The sequence below is a fragment of the Chamaea fasciata genome, unplaced genomic scaffold (genome assembly GCF_029207755.1).
Source record: "Chamaea fasciata isolate MVZ Bird 193981 ecotype frontalis unplaced genomic scaffold, bChaFas1.0.hap1 SCAF_12, whole genome shotgun sequence".
Lineage (NCBI taxonomy): Eukaryota > Metazoa > Chordata > Aves > Passeriformes > Sylviidae > Chamaea > Chamaea fasciata.
Window position 1 is genome coordinate 10,882,698 of NW_027094097.1, and position 21,337 is coordinate 10,904,034.

Below are 21,337 nucleotides of genomic sequence, written 5' to 3' on the forward strand. Positions count from 1 at the left end.
GAATCAGAAGCAGCTGGGCAATGGTGACAGCCATTCTCCCTCCATCTGTCACAGCGGGGAGAGGGCTTCAGCTGCCAGGACAGAGTTACTGCAGGTTACTGCCAACTCACTGAATGCTTCAGCCTTTGCAGCTGACTGTGTTGTGTCACTAGGTGAGCCAGGCTTGGCAAAGGTGACTGTGTTTGTGCCTCCGAGCAAGTGAAGCAACCTGCAGGGTCCCAGGTGGGTGTAAGCACAGCCAGGTACTTCTCTCCAGCCAGGCCTTCCTCAACAAGGATCCCTGGCTAATGAGGAAGAGTCTCATCCCTGAGAAGAGGTGACAGCTAAGGGAAAAAACCTTAAAGAACAGTTCATTTCCCATTGCTTCCCAGGGCCTCACTGTATTCACTCGCATGAAAACAGAGGGCTGGAAGCACCTAATGCCCTGAAAATCACAGAACTGCTCAGATGGGAAGGAACCTTTGGAGATCATCCAGTCCAATCCCCCTTCCAAGGCAGAGTCACCCGGAGCAGGTGGCACAGGAGCATGTCCAGCTGTGTTTTGAATGTCTCCAGAGAGGAAGAATCCACGACCTCCCTGGGCAGCTGTTCCAGAGCTCTGCCACCCTCCATGTAAATTAGTTCTTCCTCATGTTGAGGTGGAACTTGTGTTTAAGTTTATGGCCATTCCTCCTTGTGCAAGTGCTGAAAAGAGCCTTGCACCATCCTCTTGGCACCGACCCTTGAGATATTCATACGCATTAACGAGATCCCCTCTCCGTGTTCTCTCCTCCAGAGCAAACACGCTCAGTTCCCGCAGTCCCTCCTCGTGAGGTGCTCCAGACCCCTCATCATCTCTGCGGCCTCCGGCAGCTCCTTGTCTCCCTTGCACTGAAGATCTCAGAACTGGACAGAGCACTCCAGACGTGCCTCACTAGGGCTGAGCAGAGCGGCCTAAACCCCTGCGGCTCCTGTGCCGAGCTCAGCCCGGGCGCCTCGCCGTGCCCCTGCCCTCGGTGACCGCAGCGTCCCCGCCGCACCGGGGGACGCGGCGGGAACTACAGCTCCCATGGTGCCGCGGGGCCGGGCGGAAGCGGGGCGCACCGGCGGAGCGGGGCTGTACCGAACCCATGGCCGCGCTCAAGTACGCGGGGCTGGAGGACACGGACAGCGAGGAGGAGTTGCCCCCTGGCTGGGAGGAGCGCACCACCAAGGACGGCTGGGTTTACTACGCCAAGTAAGGGCGGGAGCGGGGCGAACCCGCCGGTAGCGCTCCGTCCGCCCCGGTGCAGCGTCCCTCACGGACGAGCCGCGGGGCCGGAGCGGCTGGAGCGGCGTGCGGGTGACGCGGGGTCTGTGTGCGGTGCCCGCCCGGCTCCGGGGAGCGCTGGGCTGGGTGTGCGGAACGGGCTCCATGGCTCTGACAGCCACAGCCGAGCCGCTCGGAGCGGGCAGCGGCCGGGGGTGCCGAGCCGCCGCCTGCCCCGTGTGGAATGATGCTGGAGCCGCTCGTGGGAGCGGCCGGGAGCCGTCCCGGAGCTGTTCCAGAGCGCCCCGGGGCTCCGTGGGCGATCTCTGTGCATTCCTGTCAAGCCTCGCACAATATCGCAGTTTGGTCAGTTTTCTTCTTTGTGGGAGCAGGGGAGAAACAGGTCGGATGGAAGTTAAAAGCTGTGCTCGCTGTTCCTTAGCTCTTCAGTATACCTTGGCCAAGAGATAAAGAATCGCACTTAGCGCCTTCTGCCCGTGCCACTGGACGTGATTCCATCCTCCCAGGTTACAGGGTGAACTCAGTAGAATATATGTTTGTACATGTATAATGTAAGATACATGTATCTCGTGCAGTTGCTGTAGCCATGCCGATCTTGGGATCTCCTTCCGCCTCTTTAAAACAGCAAGAGTTATTCCCTTCCACGAAAAGGTGCGAAAGTATGGTTCAATCTCACTCGAGCTGAGTTCGCCTCCTCCTCCCAAGTTCTGCTCTTAGAAACTGGACAGAACGCTTTAGTTTACCCACACTTTGTAAACATTGCAATTTCTCTCTAGGTGTTTGTTTTTCTTAGGTCAGTTGCTTGTATATTTCCTTTGACTTCAAAAACTCTTTCAGGAAGGAATCACTTGTGAAAGTAACAAACCTATGAAATTACAAGGTATTACTGAACGTAATTGTTACACAGTCAGTTCAACAGGTCAGTTTCTGAACTCTTGTGGAACCGGACTGGTTTAGTTTAATGGCATAACATGAATATATCTTTATGTCTGAAAATGTTGCCCTGTGTGTCTAAAAATATATTGGATGTGAAGAGGTGTTGCACTGTTGCTGCCTTTCATTATACACTCTATATGTGTGATACTTCTGCATATTCTGGGAATTTTCTTTAAACTTCATCACCAATGTGAACTTTTAGCTGGAATAAGATTATTTTGGTTCAAGGCTTTTAGAGGTGTTTATGATGAGTTAGGCGTGCATACAGTTGGACAAGCATTTATGTGTCAGGCTGCTGTAATTTGGTTAAATATCTTCTATTTTCAGGTCACTCAGGTACACTTGTTTAGTCTCAGCTCCCTAGATGTGATCCCTGTAATGCCATGTGCTGTCACCGTGGGGTTGCTGTCAGAAGGGAAAGTTGCTTATGTTGTGTGTAAATCGCTGTTGCGCCTGTAGGTTATTTGTAGTTATTTGTGTGTTATTTATTGCTGCTGTCACTCTTTATTTCACACTTGGGCAGCTATCAATTTGGACATTCAATTAATCCCTGCCTGACTCTTAAAACTTAGTTGTTATTTAAAAACACTCAATGAAAGATGAGATTTTAATGTCCAACCCGATTTCAGCACTTTGGTTATTTTAAGACCTTGTTTATGTGCCCATGACTTTGCTTATTAATCTATAGTGCAGAAAATCTTATGATGGAGTATTTTAATTCAGCTAGTGGTTGAAATGAATAAAGTCTCTGAAATGGAAGAAAAGATGGGATACCATTGTTATGTGTATTAAATAAATACCCTGCTAGTCAATGCCTGTGGATAAACTTACCTGTCCAAAGCTACAATTGCTCATGCAGAAATCCAACTTTCTTATGTTGTACTGTACAAATCAATATTGTTAGGCAGGAGTTTTTGGAAGGTGCTTTTGTAATTTGAAGACTTTCTAATATTATTACTGCTAGTTGGTGATAAAGTCTTTTCTTGCTTCTCTCTTCGTTACTCCTGCCAAAAATCATCTTTGAGGTGTTTTCTGGGTCTGTTAATGTTATTTTTAAATGAGTTTTTGTGTTTTTTTCTTCTCATAAGCAACAAGACTTGGATTGGAAGTCAAGCATTTATTTGAATTTTTATAGACTCCTGTGCTGTCTGGTTAGTTACTTTCAGAACTGTGGCGATATTTTGGGTTACATCAGAAAGATTATGAGGCAATTTTTAAAAATCTTAAACTTTTTCTTTTCCTGCAGCCACCTAGAAGAAAAAACACAGTGGGAACATCCTAAGTCTGGGAAGAGGAAACGTGTTGCAGGAGGTTTGTGTTAAACTTTTGTACTGAGCTCAGATTGTTACAAACACTTAGTTCCTCCACAAACTCCGACTGATCGCATTTTGATCTGCTAGTTGTCACTGATTCTGAGCTTGCAGAATATGGCTGATTTCAGTGGGGTTTTACATCTGTGCCTGTGTCTGTGTAGAGTGATCACTTTGCAGTTTTATGGCTTTCCTGTATTGCTCCAGAAAGCCAAAGTACTAATTCCGGGTTACAGAGTTGTTTTAGTGTGGCTTTTAAAGAATATAGTCAAAAGCTGGTCTTCTCTCTTTTCCTGGTGTCCATCAGATAATATTTATAGTTGGATTATATTCTTCAAAGAATGTATTTCATCAAGGAGTATCCCTGGCACAGAAGAAAGCCTTATTAGTTTTCATTTTACCTGTTTTCCCCAAACCAGTTGAGTATTTGTGCCAGAACAGAAGGCAAACAGTGTTGCAGGACATTTCCAGAGCAAAATGACTTCGCAAGGACCTTGGATCAGTGCCTTAAATCAGATTTCCCCAGAAGCTTCTGTACCTGGGGTTACTGCCCTGTTGGCAAGCCATGTTTCTTTTGGCATCGGGAAGCTGACTATAAGTGAAATATTTTCAGTAAATCTTGTATCAGTCAAAGTGAAATGAGTATTTTCCAGCTAAAATTAGAAATACTGTGAGTGCCATCTGTTAGGTACTTTGGTAGGATCTTTTATATAAGAATTTCGTATGTAAAGATGTGTCAATTTTCTTTTATTTATCCTTCCAACTTCATTGAATCATTTAGGTTTAATTTATTCTGTCTCATGCCCATCTTTCAGTTTTTGGTATGTGTTACAGGTAACTTTTCCTATATGGTTTTGCTATGTATTTTAGCAGGGATACATGCTGAACTGTAAGTAGTACAGATGTGTATGTGCTTGGAAGCATGATTGCATTTTGCTGGGTTTTTTTTGTGCTATAACATGAAATTATTTTTGTGCTATAACATGAAAAGGCTTTTTTAGACTGTCTTTATACTTAATCTGCCAGTCATTGGACTTGTACCACATCTTCTGTGTATTGTACTTCTCTGAGAGAGCAATTGTGTGTGATTAGGGAAGCAATCCTTTCAAGTTCTGCAATTCAAGGGCAGCAGGTAGCTGCACCACCTACAGAAATAATGCAGAGTTGTGTCTCATCAGTCTGGGAAATCACTTAAACTTCACACTGAAGGGTATTCGAATGCCTGAAAATAAAGTTAATGTTTTATGTGCTTTCTAGATCTGCCATATGGATGGGAGCAGGAGACTGATGAAAATGGACAAGTCTATTTTGTAGAGTAAGTATCTCAAATTGTGGAGTATGTTGAAGGAGGACAGCTGGGTTACATGCTGAGTAGCCTTTTGAGTTATGATACTGTGACAATATCAGCTGGAAAGACAAAAAGATTAATAAATGCAGCTTCAGAATCCAAATGCAGATATTGCAGTGTCTGCTGTTTCAAGGACAAGTGTGGGGTCCTTTTATAGACTTGCTAAGATCTTCCTAATATAACACGATTTTTTTTCTTTTTTCTCCTGACAAAATTCTGTCTTTCATGTCAGGGGTTCATATGAAGGTCAGAATGAGTTGTGAAATATGTAATTACAATTATTATTGAGTGCTGTCACAACTGGAAAAAAAGTTTGATTAAATAATGTGATTGGGACGATTTTAACCAAACTGCCAAAAAAAATTGAATTTTGGGAATCTAAATAATCCATTGGAGTTGTACACAGCAGTAGTTGAAATACATTTAAAATCTAAACGCAGAGAACAGAAGGGTTCAAACACTTGAATTTTTGTGTTCTTTTGCAGCCACATAAACAAAAGGACTACCTACCTTGACCCAAGACTGGCCTTTACAGTAGAAGATAATCCAGTAAAACCTACTACTAGACAAAAATATGATGGGAACAGTACTGCAATGGAAATTCTCCAGGGCCGTGACTTGAGTGGGAAAGTGGTTATAATCACAGGAGCCAATTCGGGAATAGGTAGGTTAACGTGGCACCTAAGGTAAAATATGGTAAACTTTATCTTACAGGCTTCTTGTTTGTTTAAATATCTCTGTATTTTTGGTTTTCAAACTTGATTTGCACTTTTTTTTGTGTAAAACCCCTAGTTAGAAAAGTGTTTTTTTAAAAATGTGTGGAGAATTTGGAGCTTACAGGAGAGCTACAGGAAAGACATCAAGTGCTGAAACAATTGATTTTTGTCTAGAAAAACATCGATGGAGGCATTTTACATTATGCAAATATATAAAGGATGGCTGTGAAAAAGATGGAATTTTTTTTTTAATGATCTTGGCTAGGACAAGGAGTGAGGTTTGTATGGCTGCAGAGCAGTTCAGGTAAAGTATTCAAAAAAAACTTCTAATGCCAGCAGGTAAACTCAGGGAAAGATTTTCCCAGGAGGCTGTGGAATTTTTAGCTCTGAAGGTACTTTCAAGTGAATTTGATGATGAAGTTGTGTCAGGATGTTTTACATGATACTCCTTTAGTTCAAAGAAATACAGTTGATGACCTTTAATAATCCCTGTTAGTTGTATTGTCTCGCAGGTTCATACATCTCTTCAAACACCCAGTTTGTTTAGATACCTGTTAAATATTACTGCGTCTATGGTGGGTGAGTGAGAGATTCAGATAACTGCTGATCTTTTGATGGCTTTTGTTGTTTGCATGTTTCTTTGGGATGGGAGTACATCAATATTGAAGGAGTCTTAATGCAAATTATTTGGTGGTTTCTATTTTAGTTCAAAATTTTGACTTAAATGCATTTTTGAGGACATTGGAAAACCTTGAAGACATTCTGGAAAATGGGTTAATAGCAGGACTTACCACTCTGAATTTCTTTGGGTTTTATTTCTAAATTATTTAAGGGAGTGTTATTGCACCGGAGTCACATGAAGAGTTTAGAGCTTTTCTGTGCCTTGCAGTTCAGGCCTTAACAGCACATCCTGCTGTCACTGCCTGATGTGCTGCTACAGATTGGCACTGCAGTTGGGGCAGCAGGTGTTGTACTTACCTGTCTCAATGAATTTGGGGTTTCTAATGAGGTTAATGTTCCAAATTCTTGGTACAGCCTTCCTCTGCATTGCATCCAGCAGTACAGTTTGCTTTGTGTGCAACTGTGCAGTCTCTGAACATTTATAGAATTACCTGGACTCAAAGGGATTTGCCTTCAGCAGGGGCAGAGCTGCCATTCAGCCTTGCTGAATGAGTGAGACGTGTTTCAAATGTGGCAAAAGATTAATTCAATATGATGGTTTTGTCAAGATTTTTTTAATGTTTCTCTCTTAGTTTATAATCTGGATTGGTCACAAGTAACCAGTCTTGAAATATTTTTTTGCTTTGATTTAAAGTCCATAAGTATGAAGGTAGCAAATTTGTGATTCAGATGACATTTTGGCTTATTCAACTCAAAACTCTTGCATATCACGTTGCATTTAATGCTACTTTAGTCCTATGCAGTGTAATTGTTTCTTACCAATTGCCATGGAACATGGATTAATTAGGTGGTTCAAGGGGACTCTTACCAGTTTTGGAGCTGATTTTGCAGTTATTTTAGGATTTCAGTGCTGTGTTCCACTTGGTGTTGTAGATAGTCCTTTTAAATTTTCTGTGTATGTTGGAGGTAGTAGTTTCCTCTGAGTATTTTGAGGAGTAAACAATTCCTGTGATTTCAGTACAGCAAAATATTTTCTTTTAGAGGTAAGCGTAAATAATTTGAGGGAAATATTGTTGTCCATTAGGTGGAAAGAGATAAAAAAAATAATGTATTACTTGTTGAATGTTTGTTTGTACTCAGTAATGCAAGGAAAAAAAATAACCCTTTGATTGTTGTCCAAATGAGTTTCAGTGGTATATTTGAAAATAAATAACTATGGTGTCTGTCCATTTGGTGAGAAATGTTTCATTTCAGGATGGATAGAACAAAGATCAAGCTGTAAGTTGATAGACTGAAGTCAGAAAAATGCGTTTTCAATTACTGCATTGCTGGATGCTCAAGATAAAGTTTGGAAAATGCTGAGAATCCCTTGAAAGATGGATGAACATATGAATGATGTTTTTATTCATCCACATACTCTGCTTTAAGATAGCAATGTTAAAAACAGATCAGCAAAGATGAAATGATATCTTAATTCACTTTATTTGTGAATCTAATACAGGGACTTCTGTGTAGCTTGTCAGGGGCATTTTTTCCCTTAGAGTTGAAAAAGCTCCTCAACTTCTGAAAAATAGAGGTGCTTGCTCAGTTACTGAGGGAATGCTTTGGATGACTTCAGCAGTTTTAGGGTTTTAGTGGTGTCACACATTGTCTCATTGCCATTAACTTAGCATGTCTGTAAGTAGGGACACTGTCTGCCCTGTGCTGGTTCTTTTCATTCCTGATTAGGAAAGTGATCTTAAGAATCTCCTGGATTATGCACCCACTTTCCTAACTTAATCCTTAAAATTGCTGTGGATAGTGTGAGGGGGAAAGCAACTAAAAAAGTACATTTATAAACACTTAATTATTTTTGATGAGCAGCTTGGAAAAGGTTAACAAATGATGCATGTTCTTACAATACAAAGAGGTCCTAGCAGCTCAAGAGTTGTTAGTAAAGTATTTTCTTTTTAATTTTAGAAGCTTTTTCTTTGGACAGTGTAGTCCAAGTATTCTTTAGGGTTTCTTTTCTCATCATTTTTTTAAACCCAATCAAAATTTTAGTCTGAATATCACGTTAGAAAGCTGAGGTAACTTTTGGTCCCAGCTTAGCTGGTGGATTAAAAAGAAGTAGGACAGACTTACTGCACTGCTCACTCTTGTACAGTCAGCCCTGGTTTTAAAAGCATATTGCTCTCTGTACATTTACACATGAATAGTGTAAATTGTCAGTTGGTTCTGTCAGGGCCTGTAAGACTTTTTACACTGGGAGGAGTTGAAGGTATGTGCAATTTTGAGTGTTTTTCTGTTTAAGGGTTTCAACACAAGTTTACAGAATAAGACCTTCCCCAGCTTGCTGCTGGTGTGAGCTGAATCCTGCTCACCAGTGTTGCCAGTAGAGGTCTGTGTTGCTCTTTGAAAATACTGAACAAAAGCAACCTGGTGCTTATTGCTCTTAGGAAATGCTCCTATAATTCTCGTGTTTGTGTTCTTAATTATTAGGGCTAGAATTGTAAATTTATAAAAGTGTGTCAGCAGTTCCTCTAGGTTTAATTTTACACAGAGATGTGGTATTTTCAACTGTATGTGTAAGCAATCTCAGATGATACATTTTTTTAAAATAATACTCTTAACATGGTTTTAGTATCAGAGAGTATCAGTATTGTGTAGCTAATACGATTTTCTGACTTATTTAAAAATTGCTGTCTGTTTTTAAGGATCGTGTAAGAGCTGAATGACCATGGGGCCACGATATGTTCTGGTTTCTGTGTCAGGTGCAGCTGCATCTAACCCAGTCACTGTGGAGTGTGTCTGAGCGGTGAAGTGCAAGTGGTGTTGCAAAGTTATAATGGAAGGGCAGAATGGGTCTGTTCTGTCCAGGCAGGCAGATTCCACAAAGTAGGGTGTTTCTTCATGCTTTTCCAAGATTTTATCACTAAGTTGTATTGATAATCACAGCCAAGCAGTTGCTCAAACTGGGATTCTAATTTTTCTGCTAGATGAAGGTCAAAAGAAGCCTGTTCATTGCTTTTGAAAGGGATGCCCAAAACAACCAGATTAGGTTTTTTTTTTTTTTTTCAGAGGCTGAGGAAAATCCAGAAGCTTCAGCCACAATGTGGCTTGCTGTATTGCTTTCCTTGATAATGTTTTAGATTGTTTCCTGAAAATAACTGTTGTTCAGTGGTTTGTTAAAATTCACTTTTTTTCTGGAACTTTTACTTCTGTGCAATAGAGAACCCTTGGCCAGGAGAGAATCTGTGGATTAGGTACTAAATCAGTGCTTAAAAGATGAGTCAGTGCTGCAGTAAGATTTTGGTGTGATTTTTAACATTTGGTGTGAGAAGTTACTGTGGTTCTTTTATTTCTTATACAGAACTTCAGTTTTACCAACTTTTGTCATACTGGTGCAAAAGACAGGGAAATGTGCTTATAACCTATCTCAATTAAACATCTGCTTTATGATATAAAAATTTGTTTTGTTTTCTATAACTGGCTATTTAATTATTGTAAATTATAGAAGTTTTTCTGTTCTTGTCTCTTGTAACTTTCTCCCTAGTGACTCCCTAGTGACTCTCTGAGCAACCTGGTCTAGTGAAAAGGTGTCCTTCTCCATGGCAGGGGATTGGAACTGGGTCATCTTTAAAGTCCCTTCCAACCTAAACCTTGCTGTGATTATGTTTTTAGATGAAATGCTAGCTTGAAATAATAAAAAAAAGAGTTTTTACAAAACTTGTGCAAGTTAGCTTGCAGCAGTGTCACTGGGGTTTTGAAACTCTGAAAGTCTGATTGCATAAAAATTACTGGTACATATGATCAAAAGATGACACATTCTATTAAAGCATGTTCTTACAAACCAAGGAAATGCAAAGCTACCTACTTTTTTCCCTCTTAACTACTAGAATAGATTTAGCAGAATTAAACAGACCCTTCGCGTGTCACTGAGTACTTGATTTTATTAATATTAGACTGACTGTCTTAAATATGTTGTCTTCTGCTGTACTGCCTGGAGTTTGGTGGTCTAAGGCCACAGATGTTTGTCTGTCAGAAAGGAATTATTCAGCTCTATTTTTGAGCTAGATTGCAGGTTTTTCTTGAAAAATGTGTACATATTTCTTTGAAAGAACTGTTTATTTTCTAATTTCTCTCTCCTGTTTCCATGTGAAATGGAGGTTTTCAACTTGGCAGGGCTTTTACAAAGGAACTGCTCGGGATAGCCTTTGTTTCAGATTCACTTTATGATTTCTTGTATGGTTTTGTAATTTCTCTTACACTGGAACACCTGAACTTTGTCAGCCTGGAAGAAGCTTGTTTTTGTTGGATAGTTTGTTTTGGGAAGAGGAAAAGCTCTGAGAGAAAATACATCTGTGTGCCTTTGGTCCGTATTGTTATTTTTTGCCGTCTATTCATATGATGATTTTAAGGTTTCTTAGTATAAATTTTTTTTTTAATATGGCTTATTATGGTGAAAAGAGAGCAAGGTGTTTGCTTTCTAGTAATTATTATTTGCATCCTGTTTCTTACAAGAGCAGAAAAAGGGATGTGAGCTGGGGCAGCAAACTTGTGACAATGCCTCTTGAATGTTTTTTCCCCAGTTTAGTGCAAAAAAGTTTGTTGTCTGAACCGAAATTAATGTTCATAAATGCGTGAAATCCTGTGGATTAATAAAACTTCTGCCTGTTTTTATTAAGAGTTTCTGTACATGTATCTGATGTAAAGAGAAGGGAATGCTGGGGTTTTACTCATGTTGTCAGTACAGAGCAGAGCTTGTGGTGTAAAAGGAACTGGTAAGCCTTTGTGGAGGTTTCCGTGCTGGGAGTATTTCATGTGGGGAGAACTGCAGTGGTGCTTATTTATGGAGGTTGGGGCTCAGAGCTTGTTGTGAGCCAGACAGAAAGATCAGCAATGTCTAACCTTGGGTTATTTTTCTTGGCCAAGTCCTAGGTGTGCCTGAGCATGTTTTTGTGGGGTATTTCTGTATTTGTTGGGCTTTTAAAAGCATGGAAGAGCTGTTTCTTGATGTATATTTTGATTTTTTGTGAATCTTAGGCTCAGTGTATCATGAATTGTCTTACATTGCATGAAAATGTTGGTGCCAGTGTAGAAGTTTTGTTTGCTTCTTACTTAAACTTACACTCAGCTATTTTTTTTTTCCAGGCATTTCCCTTGTGGAAGTCCAAACCTTTGTAGCAGGCATGAATTTTGTAGTAAAAACAGTTTGTTGAGGGAATGGGAGTGTGATGCTTTTCCAGGAGAGCCTGGTCTTGCAGGAAGTGTGTTTTTGGCCAGAGTAGAGTATTGAGATAACTGATGTTGCAAAGCACAATTTATGGAGGTAAATGTGCCTCTGGGGTGGAACTTTCAACTCCTTCTGTTGTGGGATGTTTGCAGCTGTCAGTCGGGGATTGGTACTGTTGTAGTTTGAGCAATTAAAAATCCACTAAAAGCTATTATTTTCAAAATTCAGTTAAAAGATGAGGGTTCTCTTTAACTTACAGAACTGTATTCTTAAAATTTATGGCAGGTAGTAGTGAGTGAGTTTTCCATGAGTGCCATCACTCTGTTTTAACTGTGGCTTAATATTGTGGAATATTAATAGTGCTCTGCTTTACATAAGGCTCCAACTGCTTACTTGTTACATACTGTAAATATTAAGAGATCCCCTTGGACTTCCTGTAATTTATTTTTCTTATTGAGTAAGCTGAAAATGGTGTCAGATGTTCATACTGCTTTTTCATGTCCATTTTGATGAATCTATTTATTACTTGTGTAATGAGCAGTACACATGGTTGGTTAGCCAAGTTATTGAACTTCATCAACCTTGGCTGAAATTCACAATGCAAGTGAAACTTGTTGTAACGTGTAAGAAATTACATCTGGGCTAAAAGGTTCAATAATGATTACTGCTTGTAAAGGAGTGTTTTCACAAAGGATGGGATTGAGCTGTGGGCCTGTGTTGAACTCTCAGATATTCCTTTTACAGAGGAAAAACATCTGTAGAACAGGGAGCCTTTCTAGGTGATACTTATTTCTTGTCTAATTCTAATTCTCCTGTATCACAACCAAATGGAAGGAAATAAATATAATGACATCATGCATTCAGAGATTCAGGAACTTGAGAGATTCTGATCTGTTCCTCTCCTGCCCCTGGCAAGCATGAGCAGCACGTCCTGCTTCTGTACACTTGTACTTTGTAGACATTGATTGTGCTACTTAAGACTTTGAGAAATGTGTTATTAGCCTTATTTTACTTACGGAGCAATGTATGGCTGCAGTAAATTACCTACATTTACAGATTATGTCCATATTCCATTTAAAGTGGGAGTTGTACTGTTCTGTCACAAGATAAAATACATATTTTTCTGAATTCTATTTTGTTTCTTCAGCAGAGGGAGTAATTAAGATATACTAAGAGTAGAAAATATGGCAACTAAAAAAGCTTTTTTAAGAAAGCCTTATTTGTTTGGGGCTGTGTCCAGCTGTGAGCAGATGCTGAGGGGTATAAACTTTCTCTTGCTTGAAGATTTTTAATTTTGACGGTAAAATTAGATTATTTTGTGCCTTGCTAAGCAAAGGGGAGTGCATAGAAACGTGCATGACCTATTTGGCAGCACACTTTTGGCATTGTGAGTGTATGAAGATTGTGATCTGTGAGAAGGTGTCTCGCTGTGTCTGTTTCTGAACTGAATCTGTGGTCCAGGGAATAGAGCCTGAAATTTCTTGGTTCTGCTCTTTGCATCTGGAACTTAAAACACTCATCTCTGGCAGAACAAAAAGTTGTGTATCTAGAATGTGAGGCAGAGAGAGGCTTCATAAGAGAATGGAGGAAAAAACCTGGTAGGGAGTGTGTAACTGTTATTGGTCCTGTGCTTTAGAGGATGGTTGTCACTGAGCTCTTGGTTGGGCTGCTGGTGTTACAGCTGTTAGCAGATAGACTTTAAATGTCCTCTGAAAAGATGCAAATTAATATTGGTGTGGGAAGATGCACAGCATGTGCACTTCTTGAAGGTGTGGCAAAGAGGTTTTTTTGTTTTGTTTTGTTTTTTGCCCATGGCCTTACATTGTAATTAATGACTTCTAATTCTTGCTTGTTTTCCATTCTCCTTGCTTTTGTGTACAGGCACTTTTTGTTAATACTGTTCTTATTCTCCATCTTTTGTTTCAGAACTCCATCTCCTGCCTTACTTTGTATGTTGGAGCCACATGATGGATCATTTGAGTTACATAACAGCTTCCCACCTCCCTCTTCCCTTCGTAGTTTAAAGCACACCCAAAGGTTTGCCAGTTTTGAACTAGAGAGACCAATGAACTGCATCTTCCCTGTACTCAGGTCTTTCTGCAGGATCCTCAAATGACTCCTTTATTAAACTCTTCCTTTGCTGCCAAACTAAACAAATTGTCTTACCTCATATGGCCCAAAGACAGAGGTGGGTGGAAACTGCCAGAGATCAGGTAGTGTTGTTTTAATTTTCAGTCTGTTCCTTTCCCCCTGATACAAAATGTGAGCTCCTTAGAACAGGACCTGGCTCTGTATGTTTGATTCCCTAAGATATCTCATTTTTGTAAGCTGAACTGTGAGCTCTTTAGGACAGAACCTTGTTTTATTATTTATCTGTAAATTGTCTAGTGTGCATTTTAAAATCTTTCACTGTTTGTGTAACTGATATAAATAAATATCAAGTTTGTTTTAAGAAAAAAATTGGTCCAGTTTATGTTGTAGCACTTTCTCTGTATCTTTACATAACACTGAGCATTTCTCAAGAAATGACTTTGAGATTAAAGCTGGGAGGATCTAGCACTTTAGCTGACAGCACAGTATGTCTTTTAATTATTCTGCCTTGGATGAAGTATTCCTCTTTATTGAATTTACTTCTTTTATTAACATTGCACTGTTGTACTTGCCAAAAGGAGATAACAAAACATGCAACTAATTTTTTTATTATGTTTAATTAGGGCTCGGCTCAGCAGTACAGAAACCTGTGATAGTGTTGGCTAAGAGAGGAACCGAGGTGTACTTGAAAAGTAACTAGACAATTTCTGGCTTTCTTCTCCATTTTTGCTTTGGTGGGAAAAACTGTTGTGTTACTAAAAGCTATTGCTGATGCGAAGAGTAACTTTAGAGAAGAAGTGTTTGCCAACTCCATTTCTCTGAACTTGGAACTTAAAAAAAAATCTGATAAAAAAATCCCAGGAGAAAGAGTCAAAGATAAAATTTTAATTCTCTAGGATTTTTTCTAGTCACTTGTGTGTTAAAAGTAGCAGCAATAAGGGAGGAAAAAAAACTCTGAAGTTTTGGAAAGGGGTGAGGAGAAGCAAAAACCCCACCCCTCAAAGCAGCTTTTAAAATCTAGTTGATACTGAATTTCTGATTAGAGTTATATTCCATTAGGAATGCTGTGAAGGCTGGCATTTTTACACAAACCCTTCAAGGGTCTGTGGATTAGACAGAAACTAAAATCTCTTTGCTGCTGCTGGTGTTGGGTAAATTCTTATGGTTTGTGTGTGGGTCTGGTGTAAGTTTTGTTGCCACCACCTCACTTCAGCTCATCTCAGCTTTGCCATTAAATAAGGATGAAGCCACAGCAGCATGCACAAAAATGTTACTTATTTCCTTAATAAGGTATTCAAGTACTGGTATTTGTAAATAGACTGGCTTTATTTAAGCAAATAAACAAAAGAGCTGGTCACTTATCCCACAGTTGCTCAGCCTTCAGGAGTAATTACTGCTGGGACATGGAGTGCCCAAAATGTCACAGCAAATTTGACGGCTCAGACCTGATCTAGATTTCATCAAGATGCTGGTTTGATGTTGACTTACGTTATGGGCAGATCTGTTGTTTTCTGCTACTCCAGATTTCAGTTAAATGTTTAATTTGAAAGTGTTTATTTTGCAGTAAAAATAGAAGTAGTGTGTTAACATAACTGTAGTCTAACAAAATTTTTTCATCCCTTACGAATATAAGCATTTGTAATTCTGAATAATTCAAGGTTTTTACTAAAATAAAGAATACGAGTCACACTAAAATAAATTCTGCTTATTTGAAGACAAAGTGCTATTTCAGGTTTCTTTTAAAATGTGTGTAATTCTATTTGACTTGACTTGATAATAATACATTTAAATATTCTTTCAGGTGGAAAGGTTGTTTTTGTTTAGAAAATGTGAAGTTGTGTGTTGAGTTGCTTCATATTCAGATGCCTGTCTGCCTTCATGATATGTTATCTGCTAGAATGGAAAAAAAATGTATGCAAACAGAAAAATAAACTCTTTAATAAATTCTCCTTAAACATTAAAAGATAAAGCCAAATGCTAAATTTTGATGTGTTTTTTTAAATACAGTAATTGATCTGTGTTAGGAAAACTGGCTGCCTTGCTTGCAAGAAGCCACCATGTCATTTTTAAAGACAATCAGAAGAAAACATGAATTTATTCTATGCTTGAAGAAACACTGAGAATAAAAAGTTCAAACAGAATAATTCCTAGTTCCAGATGTGATGCTAAGATATGAATAGTTGTGTTAATTTCTGTGAAGTTTTTTAGTATTGGTAAAATGACATGGGCCACTGGACTTACACAATACACTTTAAAAGTATTCAATAAAAAATTGTTTGGGATTTGGTAGGAGGATGATCCTGTGATAGATAAAGATATGCAAGATGAAGATGAAACATGAAGAGTGAGAGGGTTTTTTTGCCCCCTCTTTTAAAGGAGTGTATTTTATCTAAACAGAGCTTTGGGATTGGTTGAAATGGAAGATGCAAATCTGAACTCTTTTTTGACTGTGATTTTTGGTCACAGATGTCCATCTAAAGCAAGGAGTAGGTATGAAAGATAGAATTGGGATTTGACGGAAAATTCACTTATCTCTGGTTCTGCTCCTCTTCCCTTCAGTTTAATCCCTGGCTACTGTTCCTCTGTTCAGACACGTTTCAGAACCAGCTTCCATTTAGATAACTTGGAAAGTGAAAAAAAAAAAAAAAGTCTTGTTTGGGATGATCTCTGCAGTTTGGCATAAAATTTCAATTTTGGTTTTGTCTCCTCTTATGTTTCTGTTGGGCTGTTTTAAGACAATCTAACTTGGCTGAAAACCACAGTTACTCTGAGGAATATCTCCATGTATTTTAGGGGCAGACATTTAGTGGTTGACCGGGATTGCCTTGACACAAACAAAGCAAGGTCTTGCCTTGGGACATGAGAGGTAGCCTGACTCGGATTTAATGTGCTGCATTCTCACTCCAGGGCACATTCCAGGCTGGAGCCCTTGGCTTTTGTTCCAATGTTTATATTGGAAAGTAGCACCTCTGCACCGTGAAGGATCAGCAGTGCATGTTTGGACCTTTGGGTAGCTGAGATGCTGATCAGAGTTGGGTGAAACAGCTGAAAGGACTCAAGAGTCAGCTTCCTTCATGTCTGGTGTGAGGACATCATAGAGTTGGGTTGGTGGATGTCTTTGGGCAGTGAGCTGGAGCAGATACCAGGTCTGACTACAACCCCATGGCTCTTGCAGCATTTGTGATATATGTGCCCGACATGGTCACTGTGCTGGATTCTTGCTTGCTTGCAACACCATCAGTCACAAATTCATCTTTCTTACCCTCAGATGACGCATTTTAAATTTTTTACAGCAGCAACAAGCAACAGATACTTATAATCCCATTAATTTAGGGGTGTTTTAAAATATTTGTTTAGTGTCGTGCTCCCTTCAGAGGAAACAAAGTGTTTTGGGGTTTTGTCAGTGACAACAGCAGTGCACTCACTGTTAACAATAACTTAGTCTTGCCGAGGGCAGTGTATTGCAAAAAAGTGTAAGGAGTGCATAGTTTTGGGTTGGTTAGATGGAAAACAGAACCAATGCATTACTCATCCTGTTTCATTTGGGTTGGCTTTTTCTGTACTTCATGGCTCCAAGAAAAACACGTTTGTCCAATTTACACACAATGGGAGAGGCAGGATGTATCTTTCATATAACATCACGCTTTGCAATGAAGAATATCAGTGTGTTATTGCCATGTGCCTGCAAACACATGGGAACAAAGGCAGCATTAGTATTCCATGGGAATTGCTCATTTTAAATTGGGTCTCTTAAAATATCTTCGTGCTTTAGTTGCTTGAAAACGTGCATTTGGAGCAGGTTGAATAATGCGTCTCTTAAGATTTTATCCTAAATATCTGTACTGAAGCAGAGTGGATGTGGTCAAGCAGTTGTGATATGGAACGTGTGGTGCTTTTTTGGCTCTGAAAGGTGTGAGTTTGTCAGTGATGTGATGTTTTGCATGCGCCTGTGCAAAGCTCTGTTGGATGTTGCACTCTGGACCCACCAGCGCAGGCCGCAGCGATCCTGGTTGCAAAAGATTCTTCTCTAAATCACCTCAGTGTTGCAGTATTTCAGCCTGAAAAGAAGCTTACCCAGAATTCTTTATCACTTTATCTGTAGCACATTCTAATCTTCTTTACTCCTGTTCGGAAGGGGTGTTGAGTAAGATGAACTGATTCACTCTTACTGGTGTTTAGGTCTTCCAAGTTTGAAGAAATCGAAGTGATTTCTGGGACCCAAGTATCTTTTTTGTGTATATGTAGTTCTCTTGAGTCCCCAAAATCAGAAAACAGTTTGCTGAGATGTAACAGTTGGGATGAGAGTCTTTTTTGAGTTCTAAAGACCATTTGTTGCAAGCAAACCCTGTAGACTTTTACACTGAGAACTATCAAAGAAAGATGACATCATTGTATTTCAAATGTGTTGCAAAGGGCAGCTCCAAGGAAGGTATCCTGGAGTATTTGGGCAAAGGTAGAGAAGCTGAAGAAAACTTGCTATTGTCTAAAATGTTTTTGAATTTTTCTTGTGTATTCAAACCTCATTATATTTGAAATAAAAGAATGTTTTAAAATGTGTAAAGGCCTGGTGCAAGTTCTCTTTACGAAATGTCCCCCAGTGATTGATGGAGTGTATGCTGTCTGTTTAAACAAGGTATCACTGAAATATTTTTCCACTCAGTGAATCCCTTTCCCTGTTTTATAGAGGAGGTTACACCATTGGACAGAGCCCTGTTCTCATCTGGTTGTGTTGACACAGTGTGGCTGGCATTAATTGAGCAATTCTAACTGCTTCTTAATTGACACCATTAGCTGAAAATCTGCACCAAAATGCAGTGGCAGTAGTCGACTGCAGATAGCCAGGAATGTGAGGGTACTGAACAATCATTGTAGAAGATGAAGAATTAGAGTGCTAATTTCTGAGTCTTTATGAACAAATGCTGTAAGAAAGGGCTGAAGGGTTTTAAATGTCTCTAGCAAATCCCTTGTGCTTGTAGCTCTCTTGTTAGTTCTGCTCCCAGTCCTTTAGGTTAGCTGGTGATGTAGAACTGTGCCGTAATGTTTATCCCCATGTATGTCTTATTCTTAAAGAGGATTTTCACTTCTGAGTGTCGGATTAGAGCTCATTCAGCCACGGCACCAGCAGCAAGAGTAGTTGATCTCAGCACAAACTTGAGATTTCCAGGGCAATTGCTTGAAATTATTATAAAACATTTGCTCAAAATAGTTTATTTAAATATTCCCTACAATGCAGTGATTACTTTTCCGAAGTGGGTGTCATTTAAGTATGTTATTCTACTGTCACATTTGGGGGAAGAGTCTCTTTTATTCCTTGTAATTGGTTGTCCTTGATGGCCAAGCCTGTAATTCTGTGCTGCTTTTCTAGTGTAGTTTTCTCTACTTTTAAAACCCCCACAACTAGTATACAACTTGTCGGCAGTAGGCTGTGCTGTCTCTTTTACCTGGGTTAAATAGCTCTGCAATAGTCTGGTGTTGTGGTCCAGGGAAGATTCACCCCTGGAGGATATCACTTGTTTCTTGAAAAAAACCCCAAATGTCATTGCTGTTAATGTCACTAAGTGGTGGCACTCTCAGATAAGGTGAAGTATTAAGGAAATCTTTGCTTCTTTTGAAGTCCACAGAGTTACTTTTGTGGGTAGAATTAAGGTCACTCTGGTTCCTTAATTGTGCATGTCTCTTACATAGTTATTTAGGCTTTTCTTTCTAGGTTACCCTGCTGTGATTTTTTTCAAGGTTTTACTCTTTGGGTGTTAATGATCTTTGTGGTTTAACTTTGGTGTACGAAACCACATTCAGTGCGGATTGTGATTCAATGGTAGTTTTTATAGAGAGGTAAGATTTTTATTTATAAAGCTGAAATGGTTTTGTACTTAATCCATGTGTTAGGCTGAGGTTTTAAAATTTACTGTATATTGAAAATGTAGCTGCATTTTGCTGAAGAACAAATGCTGTTGACAGACTTGGTTTAAGACAGTGAATCTGACAGAAAATGTTTTCCACCCTGCTAGAAGCTTTTCCCCACCTGTCTAAGCTTTTTGATATTGGGGGAGGAAAGAAGCATTAATTGTTGCAGAGCTAAATTGTTAGAGCTAAAGCTGTAAAAAGACTTGGATACTGAGGTGCTTCGAAACTCTTCCTTCAGGTATTCCAGTTAGAAGTTGCATCTAGTGTATCTAACTGTCCTAAATAAAGCACAGGAGTGTTTGTGAATTAGTTTAAAATATGTTTGATGGGGAGAAATGTCAGCACTTCACCTGTGGCAGCATTCAAATGGAGGTTTTTTTGCACATGATTTCATGTAAAGATCAGAACATGTCTGCCTGAGGGTGAAGAATCACTCTTTGAAGCTCAGAGAAGAGCAAGGGCATCCTAAAGAGAAGTGCTTAACACTGATCTTCAGATTTGCAGGGAAGAGTTGAGATAGCATAAAATGAACTAAACTCACAGCATGTAACTTGCTTAGTTTATAATGAGTATCAAGTTATTAACTATAGGGGAGAATGGCATGGAATTTATTAATTTGCACAGCTTATTATTTTGCACAGTGTGACATGGGGTAGAGTTAGCAAAACATCATCATGCTTTGCTAAATAATCTGGCCACCAGCTCTCAATCTTTAACAATAGCAAAACTATTCCCAGGCATTCCAACTAGTTTTTAATAACACAGTCAACTAGTCAAAAGGAGTATTCTTGTGCAAAACCTGAAGCATAACAGCTAGCTAATGGTACATCTTATATTGTTACATGAAAAATTCTAGTTAAATATGCTTAAAGTGGAATTAGGAACAAGGGAAATTTTTGCATATGCTGTAGCTGAATTCATGTGCATGCAATGAATTATCCAGGTAATTAAAGTTGCTTGGTGCAGTGAATGGCTTTAAAGGAGATACAGGAAAATTGCTTGGACTTAAATACCGCAAGTATGTAATTGCAGAAAATTGTATAAATTTGTCTTGGTGTCTGTTGTTTCTATAATGTAAGTTATGTTTTGTGCTGTAACTGGATTTTGTTGCTCCAGGATGTTTTGGAAGTGAAACAGCCCATCTTCATAGGCTTTTTGGTAAACAGTTTTTAACAGGAAATCATGAACATGCTTTAAATGTCATAAAGCTAAAACAAATGCCTCTTATCTTTGAATTCTTCACATACTCAAATTGTTGAGCATTTCAGTTTGATTCTTCCTTTCATAGTTTAGGCTTTTCTAATTGAACTCATAAAGTTGTGTTACGCCTCTTTCAGCTAGAAGGCAATTCCTGTCATTGGCACAGTTCTCCATGGAGATGGACACCCAGTGATACCATTAACTGCATTACAAATATGTAGTTGCTCACTCCTGGTAGAAACCCAGGTTCTGGCTCAGTTCTCTGCACTTCATGGTCATTCTGCTCTCCCCAAAAGTCCTCATCCTCATCTCCTGTTGTAAATTTTCACATATTTTTTCCAATTAAATGAAGTTTACTTTGGCCAACTTCTATGCAGCTTTTCAGTAGTGAATTGAAAAGTGAAACAACGTTTTGTTCCCCCTGCCACAGGTAGTCTCAGATTCATGACTCTGAGGCCGCCTGTGCATCTAAAGAGCCCTGAGCTCAGTTTTGGATACTCTGTCACTTCCAGTGTCAAGTTGCCAGGCACAGTGGCTCTGCAGTCTCTCTGTGTGGCACATTGTTCACAGTCAGGCAAGGAAGGAACACATCCAATCCTACTCTTCTAAAAGGTGAGGACACTGGTGGGCAGAGAAGTTGAGTCTGTTTTTTGAAGATGCCAGACCTGTTTTGCACAAAAAATATACAGTTATTGTCCGAAAGACATGGTCAAATCAAGGTGTCTGTGTTTCCTCATGTGTGCTTTT

The 21,337-nt window shown here is 39.4% G+C and overlaps 1 protein-coding gene across 4 annotated transcripts in view; it reads left to right on the forward strand.

The window, feature by feature from the left end:
- Positions 1-1,086: 1,086 nt before the first annotated feature.
- WWOX (WW domain containing oxidoreductase) overlaps positions 1,087-21,337 on the forward strand; it is a 476,999-nt gene continuing 456,748 nt past the window's right edge. For 3 of the 4 annotated variants that reach the window (XM_066194643.1, XM_066194644.1, XM_066194646.1), the window contains exons 1-4: positions 1,087-1,216; positions 3,432-3,496; positions 4,753-4,810; positions 5,329-5,507. In XM_066194643.1, the coding sequence (XP_066050740.1) occupies positions 1,110-1,216; positions 3,432-3,496; positions 4,753-4,810; positions 5,329-5,507 (409 nt within the window). In that variant the 5' untranslated portion in view covers positions 1,087-1,109. Of the gene's footprint in view, positions 1,217-3,314; positions 3,337-3,431; positions 3,497-4,752; positions 4,811-5,328; positions 5,508-21,337 lie in introns of those variants that run through there. The other variant, XM_066194645.1, reaches the window with a different exon arrangement.